General features: G+C 37.6%; 1 protein-coding gene across 1 annotated transcript in view; it reads left to right on the top strand.

Annotated features, from left to right (window-relative positions):
- Positions 1-816: 816 nt before the first annotated feature.
- The window catches only part of WDR35 (WD repeat domain 35), a 36,313-nt gene continuing 13,806 nt past the window's right edge, over positions 817-23,323 (top strand). The window contains exons 1-15 of the mRNA XM_031610875.2: positions 817-923; positions 1,475-1,592; positions 2,851-2,922; positions 4,493-4,585; positions 5,856-5,984; positions 6,177-6,310; positions 6,825-6,990; positions 7,087-7,232; positions 7,695-7,820; positions 10,475-10,660; positions 13,606-13,666; positions 20,098-20,242; positions 21,206-21,275; positions 21,951-22,004; positions 22,688-22,797. Of these exons, the coding sequence (XP_031466735.2) occupies positions 900-923; positions 1,475-1,592; positions 2,851-2,922; positions 4,493-4,585; positions 5,856-5,984; positions 6,177-6,310; positions 6,825-6,990; positions 7,087-7,232; positions 7,695-7,820; positions 10,475-10,660; positions 13,606-13,666; positions 20,098-20,242; positions 21,206-21,275; positions 21,951-22,004; positions 22,688-22,797 (1,634 nt within the window). The 5' untranslated portion in view covers positions 817-899. The remainder of the gene's footprint in view (positions 924-1,474; positions 1,593-2,850; positions 2,923-4,492; positions 4,586-5,855; positions 5,985-6,176; positions 6,311-6,824; positions 6,991-7,086; positions 7,233-7,694; positions 7,821-10,474; positions 10,661-13,605; positions 13,667-20,097; positions 20,243-21,205; positions 21,276-21,950; positions 22,005-22,687; positions 22,798-23,323) is intronic.

The raw sequence follows: 23,323 nt of genomic DNA, 5'->3' as shown, positions 1-23,323 counted from the left end.
GGAGGGCCACAAAGATGATCAGGGGACTGGAGCACCTCCCCTATGAGGACAGGCTGAGGGAGCTGGGCTTGTTCAGCCTGGAGAAAAGAAGGCTGCGGGGTGACCTCATTGCAGCCTTTCAGTACCTAAAGGGAGCCTACAAACAGGAGGGGAATCAACTCTTTAAAAGGGTAGATAACAGCAGGACAAGGGGAAATGGTTTTAAGTTGAGGGAGGGAAGATTTAGGTTGGACATCAGGGGGAAATTCTTTACAGAGAGAGTGGTGAGGTACTGGAACAGGCTGCCCAGAGAGGCTGTGGATGCCCCATCCATCCCTGGAGGTGTTCAAGGTCAGATTGGATGGGGCCCTGGGCAGCCTGGTCTAGCATTAAATGTGGAGGTTGGTGGCCCTGCATGTGGCAGGGGGGTTGGAGATTCATGATCCTTGAGGTCCCTTCCACCCTTGGCCATTCTGTGATTCTGACAGGCTCTTTTACACACTGAGCGCGGGTACCAGCCCAGGTAAATTGTGAGCGTGCAACAGAGCCTGTGAGGGAGCATAATTGTGTCTGATGCCTGCTGCCCGCCATCATTTACCTCAGCCAACAGCGGGGCAATTCTGGGGTAATTCTTTATATAAAAATACGGTGTGGGATTCACACGCTTTTTGATTTTCCTTTATGTAAAAGCAGAATGGTCTTTATTAATTAACTGAGTACGAGCAGGATCGTTTCGTAGCCACAAAGACTGTGCGCGGGGCGTTGGGGGGGGGGGAAGGGAGGAGGGGAAAGATGAGCGGGGGGCGGGCCGCTGCTGCCCGGAAGTAGGAGGTAAGCGCCAAGAGTGCGCTTCCGGCGGCCGTTGCCAGGGCAACCAAGGAGGTTGGCGCTGTGGCGCTGTGCCGCGCTCCTGTCCCAGGATGTTCATCTACCTGTGCAAGAAGGTGCTGCCGGCGGACCGAGGGGGCGGCGGGCGGCTCACGGGGAGGGGGCGGAATTCTCCGCTTGCAGTGAGCGGTGGCGCGGGGGCCCTTGAGGGATCCTCAGGGGGTTCGGTTCGGCTGTTCTCCCAGCGGCTGAGCCCAGCGCTGAGCAGCCGTGTGGGTTTAGATATCAGGCAGAAATTCTTTATTGTGAGGGGGGTGAGACACTGGAACGGGTTGTCCGGTGAGGCTGTGGATGTCCCCTCCCTGAAGCATTCAAAGCCAGGCTGGATGGGGCTGTGAGCAGCCTGGGCTAGAGGGAGGTGTCCCTGCCTGTAGCAGGGGGATGGAATTGCGAGGTCCCTTCCAGCCCAAACCGTTCCATGATTATGCATTACATGCACTGTGTTCCCCTTTTCTAAAGTTTTGAGTTGCAGCGTTTTACTTCTGTATATAATTCCGTTTAAATTCTGTGCTATAGGTTTTTTGAGGCGTTCTTATAGTATTCTGACATTTAAAAAAAAAATGGTTCTTTGCTACTATGTACGGATAAAAAGATGTTTTGTTTTCAGATTGCAATTCCTGGTAATGTCCGATTAAGATGTATTTCCTGGAACAAGGAAGAAGGCTTCATAGCCTGTGGTGGAGAGGATGGATTACTGAAAGTTTTAAGATTAGAAACACAGACAGGTAATTCACACTTAAAAAAAAAGAAACACCTTTTTTTAAAGTACAGAACGCACTGCACTTCAAAGTTCTGAAAGCACAACTCTCTCCAGAACTTGCTTGACAATATTGCATTTGTTTTAAATCTGTTACAGATGGTTATATATTTGCATAAGCATCAGAAGCACTGCCATTTTCCACTGTTTTCCTTTTGCTTGCCTTACGTGGCATACTTGTCATTTATTGAGCTTTACACTCACTGAACTTCCAGTGCATCTTCTTTCTGGGCATAACTTTCATTTTTGTTATTTTTATATAGACATTTTTATATATTATTTTTATATAGCCATGGCTCTGGGCAGCCTGGACTGGTGGTTAGCAACCCTGCACATAGCAGGGGGTTGAAACTAGATAGTCATGGTGGTCCTTTTCAACCCAAGTCATTCTGTGATTCTATTATATGACATTTTCTCCTATGAAGAGAGGTTGAGGGAACTGGGACTGTGTAGCTTGGAGAAGAAAAGGCTCCAGGGAGACCTCATTCTGGCCTTCTAATAGTTGAAGGAAACATATAAACAGGAGGGGGAATGGCTGTATACAAGAGTGATAGTGATAGAACAAGGGAAATGGTTTTAAACTAAAACAGAGGAGATTTGGGTTAGGTCTTAGGAGGAAGCTTTCTACACAGAGGGTGGTGACACACTAGAACAGGTTGCCCAAGGAGGTTGTGGATGCCCCATCCCTGGAGGCATTCAAGGCCAGGCTGGATGTGGCTCTGGGCAGCCTGGTCTGCTGGTTGGCGACCCTGCACATAGCAGGAGTTTGAAACTAGATGATCATTGTGGTCCTTTTCAACCCAGGCCATTCTATTTTTCTGTGATTTGTTTGTTTTGAAATGAATTTCATTGATTTCTTGTCTATTTTTAAATGTTGTCTACCATCTGCATTATTCTAGCTAGAAACTTGTGTATTTCTTTGAAGTTAAACATGTTCAGAGAAAAGTGAAATCTGATGTATTCTCCAGTTCTTTTAAACCTCTTTCTGGTGTGATAGCCATAGATTTTGCTTTGTTTTGTTTTGTTTTCTTAGAAGAAGTTCAAGCATAATGATCAATCTGAATTTGGATATCAAACATGTTGAACTGAGAGGTGGAAAATCCATACTACAGATATGCCTTTATAATTTTATTTATGTAAATGGTCATTAGTGTTGAAGTACTGTTACAGACAGTAATAACCTTACTTTGTTAGGTTTATTTTATAGTTATTTTTGTTATTTTTAGATGAAGCAAAAATAAAGGGACTTGCAGCTCCTAGCAATCTTTCTATGAATCAAACTCTTGAAGGCCATAGTGGTAAGTCTTGGGCATTTGATGGATTTTTTAAATTATAATCAAAAATAGAGGATTTGGGGAAATGTATAGAATATTTTTTCTCAAAGCTTTAATTAGAAGTCTAAAATAAAGATATCAGTATTATAATCAGGCATGTAACAGCTTGACTATTTACTTGAGGTACCTGATGAAACAAATATCTATAGTTAATCCTTCATGATCTGTGAATGAATTACTGGATTGAGAATCAAACTGATCTATCAGCCTTGTTCTTCTGGCTGGTATGCTATGCATGATGCAGAATGCATGCTGCACAAACCAAGCCTGACTCTAATACTTAAAGTTTGCTTATGAGTTCTTCATGGTTAGGGCTGTGAACTTTGACCTTACAGCCTAATTTTTTATTGCTTCAGTTTTGACTTGTTCTAAATTCCTCAGTCTCTGTTCATTATTCAGGAAAAAGTGCTTTGGTTTATTTTGAAGTGGAGGATGCTACATGTTATGGTAGCTTAATGTTTTCTGTTTAGCAAATCTTGTCTTCCTCCTAAATATTTATTTTCATTTCCTGTTTGTTGACAAATCATAGAGTGTGTGTTGTCTACAGCTGATAGACAAAGAGGTTAGAAAACAGGTTACAGGAGGATAGAGTGCTTGAAAGTAAAAACTGAATGCAGGGAAATTAGGGAGGAATTGGAGTCTCACATGATAAATAGCCATTATCCATGGACAGTGAGATAAGATGGGGGTGCTGAAATCCTTAGACGAATAAATGATCTTATTATGAAGATTTGCATTTGAAACTTGATAGCAGATTATTTTAGGGGCCTAATTATGATAAAAAGGTTAATTTTGAAGAATTTATTTAGTGGTATTTTAAACGGATGTCTTTGATTCTGAAATAGGCTACATTTATCCTCCATTCAGTATATCTTCGATTGTCAGTAAAGCTTATGACTGAAATAAAGAGAAACGGAAAGGATAAAGAGGAACTGGATAACCACTGATGAAGAATTGAATTACTGTGGTGCTTGGAGTGATCAAGTTCATATCCAGTATTAGACTGATATGAACTAATATTAGAAACTGAAGATGTTTCAAATCAAATTAAATGTTTGCAAGGAGGATCCTCTGTGAGACCTGAAGGTTTGAAGTAGTGAGGAGAATGTGCTTTTTGGTAAGCAGGAGGGATGTTTGGTTTTAAACCTACAGCACTACTGAGGATCAAACTATTTCTATGAAGAAGAAAAAGAAAAGAGTACCAAGAAACCTTCTTATGACAATAAAGTTTTGTCAAGTTCCCAAATATGTCTGAGGCAGTCAGAATCCACCAGAAATTATGATTTGTTTTGCATACTGAAACAATATTCTGGGTAGAATTTGAAGGAGTTGCTGAGGTGAGTGAATAAAGGAGCAAAGGGAGGCATTTAGCAGAATTTTGAAAGCGGAAAGGAATGGTACAGAAAGAATGTCTAAAATGAAATCCAAGTCGGCAGTACAAATTTCTATTAGCTCCAGGGAAATCAATTTGTATGTCATGCTTTCCCTTAACTTCTTTAAATGACATAAACACAAAAAGTGTATGATTTTCTAGGTTCTGTGCAGGTGGTGACGTGGAATGAACAGTACCACAAATTAACAACCAGTGATCAAAACGGGCTCATCATTGTGTGGATCATATATAAAGGTATTCCGCAGACAACTTTGAGATTGAATAATAATCCATACGGTGGGAGATCTTAGCTAGTAATTTAATAACCCTGTTTCAGGCTTCTGAAAAAGTCAAAATAAGTTTAAAACATTTTTCAAGTTTTTATTGTAATTGTCTGAATTCTTATAGCGCCACTTATGAAAAGGTGTTTGTTCTGCAGAGTTGTCTAAGGAAAAGATAGCAACTTTTAGCCATGTGCTTGGTAAGCCACTACAAATGTCTTATTTTAAATGTCTTTTACTTTATTTCCTTGGAGAAAAATAGTACTGAACAATGAGAAGAAGCACATGAGTAATCTCCGTTAGTTTAACGGCTGTTTACGAGGGTGGATAGTGATAGGACAAGGGGGAATGGTTTTAAACTGAGACAGGGGAGGTTTAGGTTAAATATTAGGAGGAGGTTTTTCACTCAGAGGGTGGTGACACACTGGAACAGGTTGCCGAAGCAGGTTGTGGATGCCCCATCCCTGGAGGCATTCAAGGCCAGGCTGGATGTGCCTCTGGACAGCTTGGTCTGCTGGTTGGTGACCCTGCACATAGCAGGAGTTTGAAACTAGATGATCATTGTGGTCCTTTTCAACCCAGGCCATTCTATGATTCTATGGTTCTAGTCTGGGAAAAGAATTTGTAAGTTACTTAGTACTTATTTTTATCAGTGGCAGTTTTTTCTTCTGTTTATTTCCCTGTATGTTTTGGTGTCTTTTGAAATTATGTAAGCATAGATTTCTCCCTGTTTGGGCCCCTTTCAAACTTTGGCTTCCCTTTCTTATTTCTTATTTGTTCGTATCTTTTTGGGAATAAGAAAACCACACCAAAACACTGGATTTCACACACAGTGGTATAGTCTTTATGAAGTTTCACAAAAAGATTGCAACAATGTTCTCTTTCATTTCTTTCCAAAACAGACTATTTCTACAGCTCTTTATTGCATTTCAGAGTTATATTAACTTGTCTCCTATCTTTGTTTAAAAGCAGACACTTCAAATGTTTTTCCATTTCATTGAATTTCTACTTTGATTCATTGGTAATTTTCATAAACTCGTATGTTTCTGTATTATGTTGCATTTGTTTTTAGCAGCTTCTTGAAATTATATTGCTAAGAAATGTCATTAGCATCTCATTGGTATCCTATTTGCATATCTTTTAATCGGGAGTAGTTTTATTCATAAATTTGCTGATTAGCCTTGAATCAACAAGAGGATTATTAAATCAGAAGTAGAACTCAATTTTTTATTCACTACTAATAGGTGCTTGGTATGAAGAGATGATAAACAACAGAAATAAATCTGTTGTTCGAAGCATGAGCTGGAATGCTGATGGACAGAAGATTTGCATTGTTTATGAAGATGGAGCTGTGATTGTTGGATCTGTGGATGGTAAAAGCTTTGCTAATTGTCGTCTTGTTAAATAGCTTTCATTTTTCAGAAGTTTGTTCATAGTAACTCTTTCTTACAATTAATAGTTATTTTAAAAGTTGTTGCTTAAATTCTTTAGCAGCTTTAGTTTTTATATGGGATTGCATCCTTCCTTTAATTCTGTGGCATGCTTATTAAGTGCTTCTGTTACAGGCAATCGCATTTGGGGTAAAGATTTGAAAGGCACACACCTGTGCCATGTAGCCTGGTCCTCTGATAGCAAAGTCTTGCTCTTTGGAATGGCAAATGGAGAAATCCACATTTATGACAGTAATGGAAACTTCATTGTAAGTTCATGCTCGTTGTCATAAAAGCATTAAATGTAATATGCATAAAAATGTATTTTCTCTTTAGGTTATTTCGTATTCATTTAGTTGGAAAAGTTCAGTTTGGGCAAGGCTTTTTGTGTAACATTTTTATGCAAGATTTATTCAGTTGCAATTTTATAATGAAAGTAACAACAAAAAGTTTTATTTTTTGCAAAGTTCTATTGTGGTAGTGATTGGCTTTTGTGTGTATGTGTTTATTTTCTAGGATACTTTTCAAAGAATAAAAATGCCAGAACTGAAATACTTTTTTGTAATTAAAAGATGTGTTCTCATGTCTGTTCCAGCATTGAATAAAGAGTTCAATTTAAGAGTTTCAAACTCTTCAATTTTCTATGCCAGTTCTTTCCTTGGCTCAGGAGAACAGTTTTTCATGTATATATCTGGTCTCTTGCAAGCTCTTTGTGTAGATATAAATTGTTCCTCTGCACAGAGTGTTATACATGACTTTCAGTACTTAACCATTCTTGTCTAGGTGAAAATGAAGCTGAGTTGTTTGGTGAACTTAACAGGGACTTTCCGCATTGCTGGAATACATTGGTACCATGGTACAGAAGGCTATGTTGAACCAGATTGCCCTTGTCTTGCTGTCTGTTATGAAAATGGAAGGTGCCAGATAATGAGAGATGAGAATGACCACAGTAAGTATAGAATGTGGGGTGCTAATTACTGAGCTTTTATTGATCTAAAACATCTACTAATCTTTAGATTTTCAATATGTATTTCTCAAAACCCAGATCCTGTTTTGATTGATACTGGTATGAATGTAGTGTGTATTCAATGGAACCATTGCGGAAGCGTATTGGCACTGGCAGGCTCCCTAAAAGGAACATCTCCAGATAAAGATGTAAATGTTGTGCAGTTCTACACTCCATTTGGTGAGGTAAAAATATTTAATACACTAATGAAACCTAGTGTATTCATTAGGTTGTGGTTGGACTCAATGATCTTTGATGATCAGGTCTTTTCCAACCTGAGCTATTCTGTGAATAGTAACTGAAATAGTAAAGGTGATTCAGATTACCATACAAAAGAAGAAATAGTTATGCTGTCATTCTCCACTGTTTATTTTTTTTCCAATTTTTTAAAATTTAGTATGTAAATGAAATATTTCCCTTTCTGTAGTGGCAGGAAGAAAATTAAAAAAGTGAGGTGTGGTTTATTGTAATACTTATCAAATTGTCAAACCTTGTTAGCATGTGTATGCTAATTTGGGAATTATTATGGGGTACTCAAGAGAAGATGTATGAGCTTGTATTTCATCAACCAGCAGCACTGTTGATGTATTTTAGGGCAGTCTTCTTATGATATTCAGTATTTTTTTCTTTTCCTGTTTTGAAACAAGCACTTGCGCACACTGAAAGTTCCTGGCAAGCAGATATCAGCTTTGTCTTGGGAGGGAGGTGGACTGAAAATTGCACTAGCTGTTGATTCTTACATATATTTTGCAAACATTCGGCCAGACTACAAGGTAAGTGGTTATGTGGCACTTAGTTTGACTAGCAAATTTAGTAGAAAGCAGAAGAAGATGGGACTTTAATACAGGATAAAAGGATAGTTAGGTGATAAATGGATTTCAAAGCTAATTGGAGAGGAGAATTTATTCACGGAAAGTGGAAAATACAGTAGTTTTTTTTATACTGACAATTTTTCTTTTCATTGGGCAGGAAATAGTTTTTAACATCCTGTAAAAACTGTAAGGGAAAGACCCAAATTATGGTATTATGGGCTCTTTTTTATGTACTTATTTGTTTTTTTAACTATGAGATTAGTTTCTATGGGCTTCACAAACAGAAGCATTAGTAGAGCACTGGAACATCCTGTTGCACATTCACCAGTTGTGATCTCACTGCAGAGCTCTCTCTTGAATTACTTTGCAACTTTCCAAAGACAAAGCTTGGATACAGACCTAGGTAATGATGAGAACATTTTATGAGCAATACATTTTATTCCCACTGCTAAACAGGCTTCCAACACTAAAACTCTGAGGGACCGAGGTTTGAAGAGCAGAAGTCTCGTGGTTGTGCCATGGGTTCACTTTCACTCTTTCCTTTTGGAGTTGTTCCATGCTGTTGACTTTGTTGGGTCAGTGTTTATTGAAACATATTAAAAATACTTTCTCTGTACCAGGTCAGTGCCATAGTCAACTACAGAGTCAGTCTTTATTTTCGGTTGTTTGTACAAAATAGAATACCTTCAAATGAAAGATCTGAAAAATGTCAAACTTTGAGGAAGGCAGCCAAGCAAAGCAAACTTATAATCTAGCTACTTGTTTGGAATTTGGATTAAGACTTCACCAATTAATGTGTGACAATATTGCTCATGCTCTTTTTCCTGCCTGTGATCAGTTCCAAAATTGTTCCAGATTTTGGATTTTGTTCAAATTGATATTTTAAGTGAAATTCCAATACAGAGCTTTCTGACCCAGTCATATCATGGCTGCATATTTTTTTAAACTCCAATAAATAAACCAGTGCTTAATTTAGGATTTCTATTTCATCAACGGTATGACTTTTAATGACAGGTAAACGTCTTTGTTGGTGATGGAATGACTTTGCAGTTTTTTTCTCAATAATGAATTTGTGGTTTTATTTCATATCAAGGAAATGTATACTTGTTAGTATTAACAGAACTAGGCACGATTCTGAATTTGGCAGTGATTGAGGCTCTCACTGAAGTAAGGCTCCAAGAAGGGCTCCACAGTTTTCATTGTTGTTTGGTTAAAGTGGATGAGCAGAGTGTTAAATTGGGAACTGTTTGAGCCTTTTTCTGTTACTTTGTTGTGGTGATTTAATAGAACCAGGTGAGTTAAATGCTGGAAATGATTGCAGCCTGATAGATGTAATTCCTATTCATATTTTCATTTTCCAGTTGCCAATATGCTGCATTTGTAAGCTATTTTTTTTTTCCCCTCCCTATTAAAGTGAAAAAAGATGTGCTCAAATTATTTCTGTGGCAAATAACCTCTAACTTGTTAGTTGTATACTCAGTTGCAACATGAAATATTTTTGTGATGGATGATGTGTGTCATCCTCCAGTGAGCAGCACCTTATCATCACTATACTTTTATCTGGTTGTATTGATAACTTTATTTTAGGAACCAGGTATTCTGAAAGGTAACAGTCGTTAAATGACAGTGATTCAAAGCTGTCATGTATTCCAGCTGGATTGGAATTGACCTGGAGATGAAATGTTAGTGTCCTATTACCAATTTACTGCATAATCCAAGTTAATGTATTTTTCAAGTGTTGCCATAAGAAGAAAAAGTAGATTCTCAATTGATATGACAGTAGTTTCATTACATGTAAAATCTAAGAACCCTTCTGGGCAGCTCTCTAACAGGTTTTCCTCATCTCTCTAGTAAATGCTGGTTACTTAGAGGTCTGCTGACTTCTGCACAATGCCATCATCATCCATAAGTGATTCTCTATATCTTGTTTGCCTGTCAGCCTCACCTCCCTTTCAGAGGTGTTTCCAGTTTCTGGTGTGTTGGAAAGGCTTTTTATTCACTTCTATAATTTTGCTGAATTTTTGTAGTGTTTGGATGTTCTATTTTTCTCATTTTGCCTTTTTTCCTCCTTGTTATATGAATGCTTCTTCTGGGGGGAGCAAGAGAGCTTTTCTCATGCTACTAATACAGAAGAATGGATAGAAGTTACTTCAGTGCTCTAATATAATTGCTTATTTAGATGCTTCAGGAAGTGCACTGTTTGAGGTGTTAATTATCTTTCATTGGGAAGTGAATGTTGTGTTTCCAAATTACTTGTCAACGCAAGTGTTTTCATGGTAAAAGCCATCATCGCAGTAAGTATTTCTGTGCTCTCTGAACAAGGAAGAAATGTGGAGTAAAGTTTTTTTTCTCATTTTGAGAACAATTCTCTGATTTGATCAGGTCAGTTTCTGGTGATGGGAAGGCTTCTTTTTCCATGTTACTAGTATACAAATAACGTATTACCAGGGCTTTCTTCCCATTCTTTTTATAAACAAGTTCATTGCACGACAGGTAAAGAACATTAAATAGTGATTGTATTATGTACTGATATGAAGTAAACACATTCATGAAAGAATTTATGTTGAATTAGTCCCATTTCTTGTGGAATTTCTCAAAGTAGTTTCTCTTGGCAGTGGGGTTACTGCTCCAACACGGTGGTTTATGCGTACACCCGACCTGACCGTCCGGAGTACTGTGTTGTTTTTTGGGACACAAAAAACAATGAGAAGTATGTGAAATATGTCAAGAGCCTGATTTCCATCACAACCTATGGAGATTTCTGTGTGTTAGCAACCAAAGCAGATGAAGATCAACCTCAGGTAAGGACTTCTTTGTAAATGTCATTTGAAATACTGTAGTGTATGTGTCAGTGCTTTACAAATGAAATAAGATTAAACATCCTGAATCTTTTTCAGTGTGTGACAGGATGAAGGGAAATAGCCTTATGTTGCACCAGGGTAAGTTTAGGTTGGATATCAGGAAAAACTTCTTTACAGAAAGGGTTGTTAAGCACTGCACTAGGCTCCCCAGGGAGGTGGTTGAGTCACCATTCCTGGATGTGTTTAAAAACCATTTGAATGTGGTGCTCAGGGACATGATTTAGAGGAGGGTTGTTAGAGTTGGGGTAGTGTGGATAGATTGTGGTTGGACTCTGTGATCTTTAAGGTCTTTTCCAACCTGAGCAATTCTATGATTCTGTGATTAACTGTCATTTGACAGAAGGGCATTGAACAGGCTCCATGTTTAAATAATATGAACCCCATGAAGCTAACAAGCCAAGAACCAAAATGCTAGCAAAAATGTTCAGAACCTACTAACTGCCTCTACTTATAGCCACTAATAACTTCATGAAAGTCACAGACTTCAGGATTACTATTTCTGTGGACATATTTTTCCACAGCAGAACAAAAAATAGAAGACCAGAACATTAAGAGTTACTTAATCAGTTGGAAATGGAAAAATGAAATGTAAGAAAGGGACAGTTTTTGGATGATAAATGCCTGTTATTACAAAATTCTCTTCTTTTTTTTTTAATTTTAGTGATAGGTTATATGATAGACATATCCTTTGGTTAATATACATTCATCAGTTAACGTTAATATTACTGTCACACAGCTTTTCTTACTGGATTCATTTCTGAATTATTTTCTGTATCACTTATGCATCGCTTACAAAGGAGGAGCATGAGATGGAGTCAATTGGTGCAACGGTAAAGATGTCTTAGTGCTGCTTTGTTGGAGTGTGCAGTAGATGGTGTGCTATGATATGATGTGAAAATATGATACATGTGAACAAAGGCATTTGGTGAAGTTGAGTACAAAGTAATGTGATTTTCTGGGTTGCATTTTTAAAATGCGAAGTAAAGAGTGGTGAGATTTAGTGTCTGGAGTTATACTCCAATTGTATAAGAGATTGCACTTCTCATCTGAAAATTACAGAATAGTAAGTTTCTTTCTTTCTAAATGGCTTCAGTCTAGTTATTAATGCTACGTGGGAGGCACATTTTAGGAACTAAAGTAAACAAGTTTATCCTTTTGATAGCAGATCATTCATTGCTTTCTGAAAAGCACACCTATTCTGCAATAGATTTCAGGTGATGGAATTGTGATTTCAAGAGTGCAAAATATGGATAGTAGTAGCTGATGGAGCAAACAAGATGAATTTTGGCAGGAACTGCTGTATTGTGAGAGGAAGGCAGCATTAGTAAATTATGAAGAACTCAGTTTTGATAACCACAGTGAGCTTTCTGCTCAATGAAATGGGACAGTTTCACTGTCCTTGGTCCTAACCCCACCACCCTGTGTTGCTCATGCAGTCGGTCTTGGATACTGTCACTCCAGCACTCCTTGGTAGTCCCTGATAGATTGACTTAGAGTCTCAGAAACAAGTAAAAAGGGCGTAGAAGAGAAATCAAACAGAGTGAGTGCTGAAGAAGAATGAATATAAATATAACAGAAACAAACAGCATACAGTTAGAAAGGTTAAAAAGGGCTCCTGCAGGGGCTACATAAAGGGGAGAGCTGGAAATGCTGGTGGAAAGTTTAACTTAACAAAGAAATAAAAATAATGCTTTTGAGGTGTTTTCTTTGATGACGGGATGAGGAAAAATATAACTCAGTGGAAAGAAATCCTTGTTCAGATTGTTGTCTTTGAATGAACATAGTTCTGACAGTAGATGAAGCTCTCAATTCTCTGCATTCTGCCATTCTCTTATTATTAAAAGCTATCAATCCATCAGTTCAAAGGAACAAGCTGTACAGCTGCAGTGGTCTGCTATCTCAATTACATGAATTAGTTGGGAAGTGAAAGAATTAATGAGCAACTAACAGTCTTCCATTTCCTGGGGAATCAGGATGCCAGCTCTTGAGTGATTCAATGTCTAGCAAAAGTGTTCTTTGAATCTAAAGAGCCTGCAGTAGAAATCACTAGTTAATTTTCACATTTCTTATTTGAAACATTCTTATTTCCCTGTGTAATCATGATGAAGCTATTTAATCCTTGGTTTACATCTGGAAAACTGCGTTGGCACTTGGAAGCAACCAATTAAATGTTGTTTTTTTTTTTTTTTTTTTTTAAATCTTCCTGAGTTATCTGTGTTGATTAAAGCTTTCCCAAGTAGAATTACAAGAAGGTCAAAACTAACAAAACCAGTCTTTTTTGTGGCATCTGTTAGAGTAGTGTGGAGGAATAGCTTCACTCCCAGTTCTCCCCTGGAGGTAGCCCTCAGGAGGTTCAAGATCAAGTAAGTTTTCCTAAGAATAGAACAAGAGCCCATACACCTGGGAGCTCGAGGCCTGCTGCAGTTTGTCACATTATCCTATGCATGAACAACTAGAGAAGAGTTGAGTTGCTGAGAAAATACTGGTGTGTCTGTCACGCTAGAAAACAGTCTGAGTGCAGTTTGTGCTCTCCAAAGCAGAGGTGAGACTGGCTGTCTCACCAGCATCTTATCTGTGGACCCCACTGGTGGTACATCCTACCTAATGTATTCTGTCCGATAGATTTGATTATCTGCTTAAAACAGCTGATCACCTGCCTGTTTTGTGCTTGGCTTCATTTACAGTGTTAATTGGCAAATACCCCATTACTATCATGCTTAAAAATCTTTATATTTTCTGCAGCCATGTTCTTCCTGTTTTCTGTTGCTGTTCAGCGTTAGATTGTGTAAAATGTGGACTGTGAGATACGCCTTCACTGAAAGCCTTGTGCAGCTTGCTAACTTACAGAAAAATGTGGTATTAATAACAATTTTATTTCCCTACAGTATGTGCTGGTTCTCTGTAATTCTATTGGCACTCCCTTGGACCCAAAATACATCGATATTGGTAAGCACCTTGTGATTTTTTTTTTTTTATTGTTTAGCTTTTTGGTCGTAGTAGTAGGAAATCAGCTGTGAGTCAAATAACATTCTGCAATATTCATGTCCTATATTGCAGATCATAATTAAAGTGTAGACTGTCCTGCTCTGATAAGTGTCCTATTTGTCCTATGGAATATGAAATATTGTGGTACTTTTTAGTCTCATAATTTTTGTTCATCAATTTGATGCTGTCTTGTCACTTCTTACACGTGTGGTGGTATGTTGGAATCTTCAGGAATAAAATGCCCGGGGAATTCAATGCACAAATTTTGCAGTGATTGTAGGGAAAAAAAAAAAAAAGGCTGAGCACTGAAGCCAGATTATGTGGTTTTGTGTAGGGGTTGTTGTCCCCTCCCTGCCTCTCCCATCCACCGTCAGCTATCTGCATTGCTTACTGTTTACCAGTATCCAGGACTTCACTTAATAGGTGGAACTGGGGTGGAAGAAGAAGGAATCGGGGACTTATGGGCCACATTTCATCTCATTTCTACAGCTGGCATCTAAAATAAGTTCAGTGAATGATTCCTAGATGGGGCCTATTTGTTCTGTGTTGGCTACAAAGAAGCCCAGAGCAAACAGCTTAAATGTGCTTTTCTCTGTCAGAGATGTCTACAATTACACTGTGATGGATCCCACTCAAACTGTTAAAATTAGCTTTGTGTGTACATCTTTAACTCTCCTTTTAAAGTTTTTCATTTTCTAGTTTTCTGCTTGTAAGCTTTCTATATCTGTCTATGATTGTTTATAATGTAACTAAATAAAATTAACGTAGCAGTTCTTGTTTTCCCCCATTATTAACTGTCTCTTAGAACTGTCTCTACAAAAGAAAAGAATCTTCTCCAGTGACTAAAAACAGTTAAAGAGAAATGCCATTTAATTTAAGAGATGATGTTATTGCAACTGCATTTGAGTTGTCCTAAAGAGATGAAACAGTATGTAAGAAACTTCTCTCTTTCCTATACCTTAAGTTTTCCATGATCTGCTTCCTTTCAGTGTCAGTTGATCAATGTGGTGCATAGGCTCACAGTCTTCTTTGCAAGTATGAGTTATGTGTGAAAATCTTAGATTTTAGAGCCTTCATCTTCATAGGAGGGCAAATATTTGAGGTTGGGATTATTTGCATTCTTGAGTCCTGAAGAATTTTTGTAGTCTCAGTATTTCAAATGTAACAAACCAGTCTTTCATTAGTGTGTGGTAAACACAGCCGAAGATACAACTTCTGTTTTTCAGATGTGACTCCTTCAAGACTCCTTTAAAGTTAGCTAACCAAACTTAGAGATTGCAGGTGAGACTGTAAGCTGTTCCATGTGAGAATGAAACATTTTTGGATTACATTGTGCAGGTTTTATCATAGTTGCTTTCCTTTGTTTTAACCTTTGAAGATACAGCTTTATAGAATAACTTGAAATATTTCCTTGCATAAATTGATTATATTATATAATATTGGTATACAGTCAGGGTCTTTATATACAGTGTAGCATGCTGTTTATCACAGTTGGTGCTTCATGGCAGGAGGAGGTGCAGTTGTTCCAGTTTTACAGGGTGCTGAACTTGCCTTGTTGAGGTCAGTACAGAGGGGAGACCTTATCAATCTTTAGAGGCTGTAATTTATATCTCTGCAAGTTCTTCTAGGATTCCAGTTGTTCATAATTTCTAATGAAGTAATTATTTTGTCTTGTTTATAAATTGAAAAAATCAGCTTTTAATTGATTAGAATTTAGGTGAGAATAATCATTAATAGTTTAAGAAATAAACACTGTGTGAATAAGATTAACATCATTCACCCAAGATAATTAGAGGGCTGTTTCTAGGTTGTGAAAAATATATTATCTCTCTTTGGAATTCTTGTTTCTTTTTTTTTCTAGTACATTTTTTCAGGCTGTTCTTTTTTTAATCAAGCTATAAAATTGTACATTGAGTTCAAAACAAATAGAATATTTTCTGAAGCTTTATGTCAAATTTTTAATCACAGTCCTTCATATATGTTTTAAAACCACTAAGGCAGTTACTTTATTTGATATTTCACAAATGCTTATGAAAAATGCCTTCTGATATAATAGGAAGTTCTGCTACAGACCAGCTGGTGTTAGTGTGCTCCTGCCTCCTCTTAAGTGAGCACTTTTGACTGCCATGAGCCTGAGCTATGTTTTTCTGAGTGACCTTGTCAGTTATTACATACTGAACAGACAGTAGCTCTGCTTTTGTCAGAGTGCCTCTTGTTGGAGTAGCAAACACCTGGAGCCCTGCAGAGCATAAATGTTTGTTTCACGAGTCTTTGGTATTCTGCAGGACTCCTGGGCTGCAGCCTGGTAGGAAATTGGTACTGAACAAGAAAGGTTTCTAATAAGGATGTTAAGTAGTTGACAGAGTGTTTCAATAATGCATCTGAGAATGTGTGTTAAAACACAATTTCAGTGCATTGTTAATTTTTATAACGGTTTATAAAATTATTTTTAAAAAGCAATACTAATCTTCTAATGACAAAGTAACTGAAATCATGCAATGTTCCTTTCTTCCTCAGGAACTGCAAATCTTAAATTGGCTCTAAACCAATAGCTTAAGATGAGTTCACAGAAAATACTGATCGTTCCCTTTGGTCTGTTGGTTTTCAAATTATGTCATTAGCTTTCTAATGTTTGCCTGTAGGCTCTGATGGATGGTTACACCTTTAAGCTCTACCTAATTTTCCTCGTTATTTTATCTAATGCATCTTTTTCCTTTGTTTGCTGTGTTTATAGGGTCTTTCAGAGCAGCTAATGTTTGCTGGCCTTTAAATTGATTTTTCTCTTCATTGACTGGCATTATATCCCATCCTACCAAAAAATTAATCAACATAGGCTTGCAAGCTTTCTGTCAAAGTCCTTTTGTGAGTAGCTAAATATAAATTACAGATGGTTAAATACCTTGTTTTATAATATCTTTTTAATGGAAACACAACAGATGGTATCTGCTAGGAAAATATCACTCAGACTGGGTTATTATCATCTTACATGTGCATAGGAGCACTAACATTGTTATGTTACCATCTTTCACATGTGTACTAATGCCCAGTGTAATGCACAGAACAGCCTGATCAGCACATAGGTGGACTGAAGGCAGAAAGCTGACAGAGTCAGGATCATGTTGTGACAAAAAAGTTCAGTTAGAAGGGACCTTCAGAGATCATCTGGTTCTACTGCCTGACCACTTCAGGGCTGGCCAGAAGTTAAAGTATGTTGTTGAGGGCATTGTCCAAATGCCTTACTGATGGATGTGGGACATCAGCCATCTGTCTTGACTCCCTCCTAACTTGCCTTAATGGTGGCTGAAACAGCACTTGAATTGCTTTTATTTACAGCTGATTGTTTAAAAGTGAACTATAACTGAATTTTGAAATTCCTTAGTTTGCTGGACTGTAAGCTGTTCCATGTGCAGATCAGCTGTCCCTGCTGTTGCCTGATGATTTTCTTCTCCTCATGAGCTAACACCTCCAGAGACATTTTAATCAAACTCTGAAGTTAGGTAGATGTTATTCTTTGGACTAAATTAGTTATGGTTGCTCTGGATTTTGCAGATGTGAACAGGTTTATGTGAAAACAATTTACTCCTCTGTGTCAGATTACTTCCTTTCCATCAGATTTAAGTGGGATTACTTGTCTCTTGTGATTCTGTATCCTATTTTAGATGCTAAAAAGTGTCTCAGCTTTTTCATGTAGCAAAGTAATACAGTCATGGATCAGTACCTTTTCTATCTACTGTTCTTTCAGAAGATTAGACATGAAAGCAGGTGTTTTCTGTTTCTAAAATATAAAGCTTCTTTCCTTCAGGGAGGAGGTATTATGATGGAACAGTGAAGAGAAGTGAGTGAGGAAGAGAAAGGGCCAGAGGAAACTTAGAGTGTCATTCTTTTATATTTTGTTGTTGTTTTAATGGCATGGTATGTTAAATCCTTTTAAGTATTTGATTACTGAAAAGTAAGGCACCTGTCTAAATGTTTTCTGTACATATTTTCAAATTCTGAAAAATCAGGACCTTAATACTGAAGTTAGCTGTCTTCAAAATTGATGGGAAGGGCTACAGAATTGAAGAATTCTGCACTTAGCGTGGAAAGCTGCTGTGTGGTAGAAGTGTTGAGCAAAGGAGTATCCAATTATCTTGCCTGCTTCTGACTTAAGGTGCTTGCTTTTCTCTCAGTTTATGACTAAGAGCACAAATTCTTTAGAGGGGACTGTTGCCTAAGTTCCAAAGGGTAAGTGCTGTTAAAATGTAATAGGAATAACAGTTAGGAAACTAAGTAGTTAGACTAACTGCCTGGGAAGGGATTCTAGATCTTCCTCAGCGTGAGACAACTGAAATAAGCATCTTTCCCTTCCCAGGAAGGACATATCCTTTTCTTTAGAAGCTATGCTGTTTTGCAGCCAACATAGAAGTCATTTCAGGAGCAGTGTAGCCCAGTGGTTCAGCCCTGAAGTGGGAAGAGGGAGATGGATGTTTTTCTTCCTTACTCATAGACATTTCTGCATGAGTTGTTTGTTTTAGTCTTTGTTCAGTGACTATCCAGTATAAAATGCTTAATCAATTCTAGAAGAAAACTCCATACATCCCACTTCTGTCCAGTTTTAATTATGTAGCAATTGGCCACTTCCCATGTGCAGATGCATCTCTCCCAGATGTTTGTTTGAATCAATCTGATCCTGTTGACTCTCTGTGCTGTATATAAAGTTATCCCTCTCCCTGTGTTTCCACATTTGACTTAAACCCAACTCTAATTGCCCTGCTGTTGCAAAGAAGAGAAGGTTCATGGCCCTCATGTTAGCTTCTCATTCCTGCTCTCTTTTATGTTAGCTCCATCATTTGTGATTCTCTATTTAATCCAACTTGATCTTTTATTTATTTAATTTTGGGATTAGTTTTCAGTCAGATAAATCAACAAACTGATCCAATTTTCTCTGTGGCTAAGCTACTCCTAGAGCTGATTAAAAGTGGCAGGGAAGTGTGAGGGTTTGTTGGGTGAGAAGCAGCTCAGTTTTGGTTGTTATGACGGATACAGCTGCAAGTTAATAAGATAATTACAGCAAATATGCAGAATTATTGAATTTGTTTATTGAATCTGAGACTGTATCCTTCAGGTGTGAGCACAAAACTAATTATCGAGCTGTGTTACAGGTAAATGAAATACATTGATTTCATGAAATGTAAACAACTGCTGTATCTATGCTACGGCTCACATGTTAAGCATTGCCTCTAAGCCTTCTCGTCCAGTACTGACATTTATACTAAAAAGTATTAAACAGCTGTTAGGTAGCTTATCATAATCCTCTTGGTTTCAGAGAAATGAAATCTGTTCAACTAGTCTTCACCAATCTGTCCATCATAGTACTATTTTACCTTATGGCAGGCCTATAGCACCCCCCAGAGTTCCATCCTGTGCTAGTATAAGGAAAAAGTTGAGAGATTAATTGTAAAACAATTAGATTTTGTGCTTACACCATGTTATCTGTGACACGCTTCACTAACAGACAGGGCTGTAAAATGGAATTTGCTTAGCTTGTCTGGTGACATACTGATTTAAGTGTTGAGTTTGAAGACATTGAGGGATTTATTTATTGATTTCTGTTTTTTTTTTCTATGTATTTTATGTGCTGATTCAGATTTTCAGAAATAAAAAAAATGTGAAAGAAAAAGTCATGATAGAACCAAATGAGTGTGGTATAAAGAATAATGTAATGCTTTGAGTGCCTGTATCCACCAAACATTGACAGCAGGAATGAGACATTACCTTAAGCCATGCATTTAAATGGTTTTAAGGATAAAGTAAAAAAGGACCGTGGCTTTCCCTATGCAGTGATGTCTGGATACCTTTCTGTATCTGAAGGGGAGCTACAGGAAAGAAGGGATCAGACTATTTAGCAGGTTCTGGGGTGATAGAACACGGGGAAATGGCTTCAAGGTTAAAAAGGGCAGATTTAGGTTGGGCATAAGGAAAAAATCTTTGACAGTGAGATGATGAGGCATTGGAACAGGTTACCTGTCCTTATGGTGGATGCCCCATCCCTGGAGACATTCAGGGCAAGGCTGGATAAGGCCTTAGGCTGCCTGATCCTGGGATACCTGTGGTGTCTCTGTTCATTGCAGGGGAGTTGGACTCACATTAAGGAAAAGGAAAGCTGCTGGAATAATGGGGAGAAAAGTATTAATCATAAAAGCAGTGCCTTGAAAGAATTTCTTTATTTGTCTGAACAAGGCAGCAGTGAAATTTATTAATTTATTTGTAATTCAGTAAATCTACTCTTTTTTTTTTTTTGGTCTTTTATCCTATGGAGATACGGTTTCACAAATTTGGAAAAAAAATGACAAGTTACTGTCTAGTCCAGTACTTGCTGCTCTAATTTTACAACCATTTGGATTTCATAACAGGGCCGTTGTTTGTCACAATGACCAGAACACATGTGATAGCAGCTTCCAAAGAAGCGTTTTACATCTGGCAATATCGTGTCGCCAAGAAGCTCACAGCAATGGAGATTAATCAGGTAGCACGGACCAGAAAAGAAGGCAGGGAAAGGTTTGTCTCCGAGCTTTTTCATGTCCTTTTTTTTGCATAAATATGATTTTGATAAAAGTGGATTCTCCCATACCTAAAGTATGAACTCCTCATTGTTGTTTTCCTAATCAAAATTGTTAAGTGTAGTTTTTCATGACAAATGCATAGCTGTTATCCAGATCTCTTAGACTTTTTTTCAATTAGTTTTCTGCTTACTGTCACTGTTTGCTACCTGTGAATGCCTCCTTTACAGAGCTGCATGTCTGATGCATACAGGTTTTTGTCTTCACTATATCCTTGATTTCTCAGCAACTTTATTCATTCTGATAACTTTAATCATTACTTCTGTGTCAGTGCCTATTAGGGCATATTCTGTCCAGCTATTCTCTAAATACATTTGTGCCCTACTGTATCTTTGGCCTCTAATCCTGCATGGCCTGTTCTCTAAAACTAAACAAGCCAAAGTTGTCATCATCTGCCCATCCAAAATAATTCCTTCATATAATAATTCCATGCTCATGTTGCATTAACTTAGTTACATTAACTTTCTCTTTCTAATGCTACTTTTCAAGGCAGAAGAGTTTTGATAAAGTTTTGAATATAGTAATATGTAAGTTTTGTGGATGTGATAGTGAAACTCTTCCTAAGTAATGGAAAAGAGCATGAGGAAAATACAGTATTTGAAAGGAGACAGCTGAGATGATTGATCATTTGCAGGATCTTCTTGTTGCAGAATGAAAGACAGTAGGTCATATGGAGCTGACATGGGCCATCGTGTAGTGAAGGTGAAAGCAAGTATCATGTGTGTATCAACTCAAAGCTGGGTTACTGGGGGGAGCACTACTGGAACACAAGAACAAGCTTAGCTTTCTACTTTTTTTTCTGGTTACACTGGTTCCTTCTCCAATGATTGAAGATACCTGTATCCTATCAAAAATGCCCCTTCTTTCTTCAGAGGCACTCTTTCTCCTTCCTTCTCTACAGGATTTATCATATTGATGACACTCCTTCAGGATCTGGAAATGGACACCTTGATTACAGTAAAGCTGTTGAAGTGAGCCTTGTTTTTAACTTGTTTATTATGCTGGCATTGCTGTATATATTTGCTTAGGTTTTCGTTAAGGGGTCTTTTTATTTTCTTCTCCTTTTTGTACAAAAATGTTACTTCTGGTTAGTAAAATGTTACTGTATCATTATGTATTATTAGAAATGTGCATCACACTGTATAAAATGCAGGGAAAAAGTGTATTCTGTATTCTGGAGAATTAATGGGCCCTAGAAGGAGCTCCTCCAATGAAGTATAAGCATGTTGTTGAAACTCAGTGTCTGCAATGGATCCTAGTATTTTTTGGTCTTTTTCACTTTATGCACATGAATACACGCATTGATATGCCTGAAATTAATTACGGGCCTCACAAGTGAGGGATAGTTGCCTTCTTTTGTTTTCTGTTAAACATCTGTTAATTTTCTTCTTCTTCTTCTTCTTATTTTCTGGAAGGAGGAGCAGGAGAAGAAAGGAAGCTCTTACTGTTACCAGGTTTCCCATACCAAATATCATAAACCATCCATTTATTGTACAGTGATAAAGTTTGATAGCCCCCTTTTGTGTAAACACTTGGCAGCATTCTTGGATATTTAAGCATAACTTTTTTTTTTTTTTCTTTTCCTGAAGAGATTCATTCTTACTGTAATATTAAAACAAGTGTCGATGTTGTTTGTATGCTTTCAGGGAACAAGAGATCCAATTTGTGCAATAACAGCATCTGATAAGATACTACTTGTGGTAAGTTAGGGGATTAAAACAACTTCTAGTTGCCACTTGCTCTTGTAGGCAGGACTCTTGTGCAGTTAAGTCACGAGCAGTCATATTTAAAATGTTTTCCCATGCTCCTACTCCAGTGATTTTTTTTTTTTTTTTTTTTTTTACATCTTTTGAATGAATTAGACAAATATACTGAGACACAGGAAAGAAAACAGATGGAGAAAATGTGAAAGTCATTAGTTGTTACAATAATGTGTGTTACAGTGGTCAAATCTTTCTAACTCTTCATGCCAAATCTGCTTTTCAATTTATAGGGTATACATATATGAAAAAAGTCAAAGATGTGAAAGGCAAGGAGGATCTTTCCAGGTGAACTGGATAGGGAAAAAAATGTTAGGGCTGCCTTTAAAATTATTGACTATCTTCCAAAGTAAGGCTTCAGCAGCAGGTAAAATGACCTGACTGAGCTGTTCCACATGACTATGTTTTAACATCTTATTTAAGCAGATCTTTAGCCTGTAGCATCTTAAAAAATTATTTTCTTAAAATAGCAGAATTAAGAACTCCAGAGTGATGGCGTTGCCTCTCCCCACATTGGTTCAGCCACTCATCCAAGAACTCTTTTTAGTCCAGAACAGCATATAAAGAAAACCTTGTTAAGCTGTTTATTCATAGAAACATTTTTAAAAAATGCTTTTCTCTAGGGAAGAGAATCTGGCACTATTCACAGATACAGTCTTCCTAATGTTGGCATAATTCAGAAGTATACCCTGAATTGTCGGGCACAGCAGCTGTCTTTGAACTGCAACTCTAGGTAAGATACAGGTCTGCTTCTAACAAAGGCAAACAATTTTAAACTAAACCACTACATTTGGTGAAAATATTAGTAATAATGCACTCATTTTACTTCAATATAAATTACTTACTTTACTGGCTATTAATGGTTTCTTTATTTCTTACTAGTCAGACTGCTGTAAGAGGCTGAGTTGGTAAAGCTTCCTTGTGTGCTACATTCTTTAAGGTCTGTAAGGAAACACTAGGGAAAATTTCTGTTAAAAGATAAATCAAACGCAAGCTTCCTGAGGTCAGGAATTGATGAAAGTTTGTCATAACATGAAACTTTATATCTTTGAGGTTTCTTTCTATTCTGTCCTCCTAATCCCTAGAAACCTTGTTCATCCCCTGTTAATTTTCCACTGTTGCAAACTGTAGTTGATGGCAAAGCTCCTAGCAGGATTTCCCACTAAGGCTTTTCTTAAGCCAATACTGAAGCTACATTCTACTTGGTAGACAACCATTAATGTTTAACAGTGCTTTTGGTTCCCCCTCCTCCCAGGAGA

The sequence above is a fragment of the Phasianus colchicus genome, chromosome 2 (genome assembly GCF_987193195.1).
Source record: "Phasianus colchicus chromosome 2, bPhaCol1.hap1.1, whole genome shotgun sequence".
In the NCBI taxonomy this organism is placed as follows: Eukaryota; Metazoa; Chordata; class Aves; order Galliformes; family Phasianidae; genus Phasianus; species Phasianus colchicus.
Note: the sequence above shows the minus strand (reverse complement) of the source record. Positions and strands in the feature narration are given on the sequence as shown.